General features: G+C 69.0%; 1 protein-coding gene across 1 annotated transcript in view; it reads right to left on the bottom strand.

Annotated features, from left to right (window-relative positions):
* LOC144226670 (plectin-like) overlaps nt 1–3651 on the bottom strand; it is a 34930-nt gene that overhangs the window by 17724 nt on the left and 13555 nt on the right. The window contains 8 exon segments of the mRNA XM_077758131.1: nt 116–249; nt 404–499; nt 577–696; nt 728–840; nt 921–1036; nt 1671–1837; nt 2617–2709; nt 2783–2860. Of these exon segments, the coding sequence (XP_077614257.1) occupies nt 116–249; nt 404–499; nt 577–696; nt 728–840; nt 921–1036; nt 1671–1837; nt 2617–2709; nt 2783–2860 (917 nt within the window).

Raw genomic sequence — 3651 nt, 5'->3', positions numbered from 1 at the left:
ACTCCGCCCGGAGCTGCTTCTCTCGCTCCAGGATGGCCACGTGCAGCTTGCCCCACTCCTTCTCCACATCCAATGGGTGGTACCCGGGGGGCACCTTAAGCTGGCCCGCTTGCACCGCACCCTGTGGNACTCCGCCCGGAGCTGCTTCTCTCGCTCCAGGATGGCCACGTGCAGCTTGCCCCACTCCTTCTCCACATCCAATGGGTGGTACCCGGGGGGCACCTTAAGCTGGCCCGCTTGCACCGCACCCTGTGGGCAGGGGTCCAGCTCAGAGCGGTGCCCGGCCCTCCAGCCTGCCCAACCCGAACAGCCCGGGTCCCAGAAGCCCAGCAATGCAGCCGTGCCCCAGGCTCCAGGCGCGTGGACGCCGCCCCCGCTGCCGCCCCCCAGGGCCCCTGCTCACCTCCAGGAACTGGTAGATGCCCTTGGACCGGTTCTTGTCTGCCTCCTTGGCCGGAAGCTCCGTCTCCTTAAACTTCAAGAACTGGCACCACAAAATCTGCGGGGAGCAGGGTGTCAGCAGCCAGGCCCGGGCCCCGCAGGGGGTGCGGGAGCTGGGGCAGAGGATGGGCCCACCTCGATCTCCTCAAAGCTGGAGGGGAACCTGCGCTCCTCGAAGGCAGCCGTGTGGTGCCGGACCCACTGCAGCAACAGCAGCACCAGCTCCCGGTACTCCTGCCAGCGCAGCTGCAGCTCCTGGGGGTGGGAGAGGGGCGTGAGGGGCTGCGGGGCCTCCTGCCCTCCCCGCCCCCCNCACATCGGGCACCCGGGGCATGGCGTCGTACAGGGAGGAGACGTAGGTGATGATGGACTTCTCGTCGGGCTGAGGCACGTCGACGTCTGTGGGGGAGGGGCGGGCGGCAGAGGGGGGGCAGTGAGCAGGCACGCAGGGGAGAGGGAGGAGGGGCGGCGGCACGCACCCTCAGGGTCCAGGAGGCGGGTCACTCCCAAGTCCCGCTCCGCCACGGAGAAGGCCTGGTCCAGGTTCTCAAGGTTGGTCTGACGGTACACCTTGTTCATGTCAATGAGCGCGGGCCTGGAGCACAGGGGCGGGTGGGACGGTGAGGGCCACCGGGCAGGTGGCACAGAGACAGGGACGCAAGAACCAGCTTCCCCCACACATCCCTGCAAGCACACAGCCCCAACCCCACACCCGCCCGCCCGCTAGTGCCCGATGCAGGCCACCTACGCGGCCCTGTGTGCCGACGCCGGCTTTGGGCCTCGGCCCCTGGATCTCAAGGGGCCTCCAGTGGGCACGGGCGCAGGGTGGAATACACCGAGTGAGGGTACGGGTCAGCCTGCAGCTGCCCTGCCCGCCGGGCCCCACATCCTAGGGTGGGGCTGGGGTCCCCTAAGGACTGTACCCCCTCCGTGAGGCCTGGCCACCCCGGCCCTTTCTGGGGCATCCACGTGGGGCTGACGCTGGCCTCCCTGCCCCCTCGACCTTGAGGAAGCCAGCGGGGCCTCTGGAAAGGCCCTGGGCAGAGGGAGGGGTGTGGGTGGGGCTGGGCCTGCCTGCACCCTTCTGGAGGGGTGGGCTGGCACCAGCACTCAGCTGCCTGCGGACGCACGTTGCTGTCGGCGGCAGACGCCCCTCCCGCCACCATCCCTGCCCCAACTTGTTTGAAGTTGCCCAGCTGAGGTGCTCCAGGGCACCCCAGGCCACCTACTTGTGCCGATGAATGATGGCATTGAAGAGGCGGCCGTCGCGCCAGCTGGAAGTGAAGTTGTCACAGCGCAGGCCCTGGTAGCCTTCAACCATGCGCTGCGACCACAGCAACAGCTTCTCTTTGGCCGTCATGTCCTCCGACTGCCCGCTCACCTGGATGTCGGAGATCTGCCCCGCGTGGCGGGCAGGAGGCGGGACCTCAGCCACACGCCCTGCCTGGCTCCCCAACCTCTCACCCGAGCGCACGGGGGTGTTCGGGGTACGTGGGAACCGCACCTCAGTGCGGCGGGCCCAGGCCACTCTGGCCAGCGGCTGCCACGGAAGTCAGAGCTCCTGTGGCCACCAGAGCTCGCCCAGGAGCCCCAGGCCTAGAAACGGCTGTCACCATGAGAGTGGGGGCTAGGTCAGCCCCCTCTCTGACTGCAAGCTTGGGGGTGGGGGGTGGTTTCTGGGTCTCCAGGGGCCGGGCATGGTATGGCTGACTGCCAGGCCCTGCACTTAGTCCAGCCCTTCAAGCCCAGGTCTGCCCACCTGTCTAGGTGCACACCCGCCTGCCTGTCCCCAGCTGTCTGTCTGTCTGTCGGCCTGCCAGCCTATATGACTCAGCTGCCGTGCCAGCCAGGCTCTGCCTGCTCAGCTCTCAGATTTGCGGCTTCCTGTGCGGCCGGGGCAGGCGGTGGGTGAGTCAGCCAGCGCAGCGGCTGCTTCTCCAAAACCCTCCCGGGGGCAGGAGGCTGCACCACGCACAGAACGCATTCCTCTGCAGGGAGGCTCTGCGGGCCCTGCCCAGCCAGGGCCAGAGGCCACGTACAGGCAGGCCTCGCAGAGAAGCCTGGCCCTCGGGCCATGGAGCAAGGACAGGCCGGGGCGCAGTGCAAGGCTGGGAGGTTCTGGGAGCCACACACCCAGGCGGGTGCTGGGTGCTGGGCCAGCCCCTGGGACCCTACCTGGAAGTGCAGGATGATCGTCCATATGAGCCCGAGGGTCAGCTTGGGGTTGCCGTCAGCGATGTCATCATTCCTGATGTTCACCAACTTCACCTACGAGCAAGCAGCCCTCAGTTGCACCCTCAGGCCAGCCGGGGAGGGGCGGCGGCCGGGCGCGCAGCCTCACCTGGCGGTGTCGGAGGTAGTCCAGGGCGATCTGAACGTTCTGCAGCTTGTGGAAACGCATCCTCCCCTTCTCCCGGGGCTGCGGGCAGAGGGGTGGCCGGTCAGTGCCGCGGAGCCCGCCGCAGCCCCCGCCTGCCCTCACATCGCCCCGCGGTGGCTGCACCGAGGGTCTTCCCCAGCGGGCCGGCAGCCCTTCCCCTGCCCCCCCACCCCCCCCAGCTGGAGAAGGGAGGCCACTGGCCCATAGGCCAGGCCCAGGCTGTGGGAAGGAAGGAAGGGGCGGGAGGAGACAATAGCCAGGAAGCCGAGGGGGGAGGGCAGTGGCACACGGGGAGGGGTTCTCCCAGCAGGGGGCGGCAGCCGGGGGGTCCCAGGCCCGGCCCCCAGGGCAATGCAGCAGGCAGGACATGAGGCAGCTGGATGCACAGCCATCTCCCCACCAAGCGCCAGGCGCGGGCCAGGCCGGACGGGCCACAGCCCCAGGTGAGCTGGGCTCCCAGTCGTGGGGAGCCTACGCGCTGCCTCAGCAGCAGGCACGACCACTCACCAGGCGCGAGCTCCTGATTACGTCCCGCTCTCTTGGCTGCCCGGCCAAAGCAGGGCATAGGGTAAAGGGCAGAGGCCAAGGTTCACAGTCCAAGCAGCAGAGAAACCAGAGCAGAGCAGAGCGTGAGGTTACTGGGTCGGGGCTCCGACACGGATGCCAGCGGGGCCGGGAGCCCGCGCGTGGCACGGGGGTCGGGGCCTCTCCCAGGCTGGGAGACGCAGTAGGGGCCCCGGCTGGGCTGGACGCGGGCCGGGCACGCGGGAAAGGCCCCAAGGCAGGCAGGCAGGCAGGGGTATCTGGGGGAAAGGCAGGCGGGGCTCGAG

The sequence above is a fragment of the Crocuta crocuta genome, unplaced genomic scaffold (assembly GCF_008692635.1).
Source record: "Crocuta crocuta isolate KB4526 unplaced genomic scaffold, BGI_CrCroc_1.0 scaffold327, whole genome shotgun sequence".
In the NCBI taxonomy this organism is placed as follows: domain Eukaryota; kingdom Metazoa; phylum Chordata; class Mammalia; order Carnivora; family Hyaenidae; genus Crocuta; species Crocuta crocuta.
This window is presented reverse-complemented; position numbering and strand designations above follow the sequence as displayed.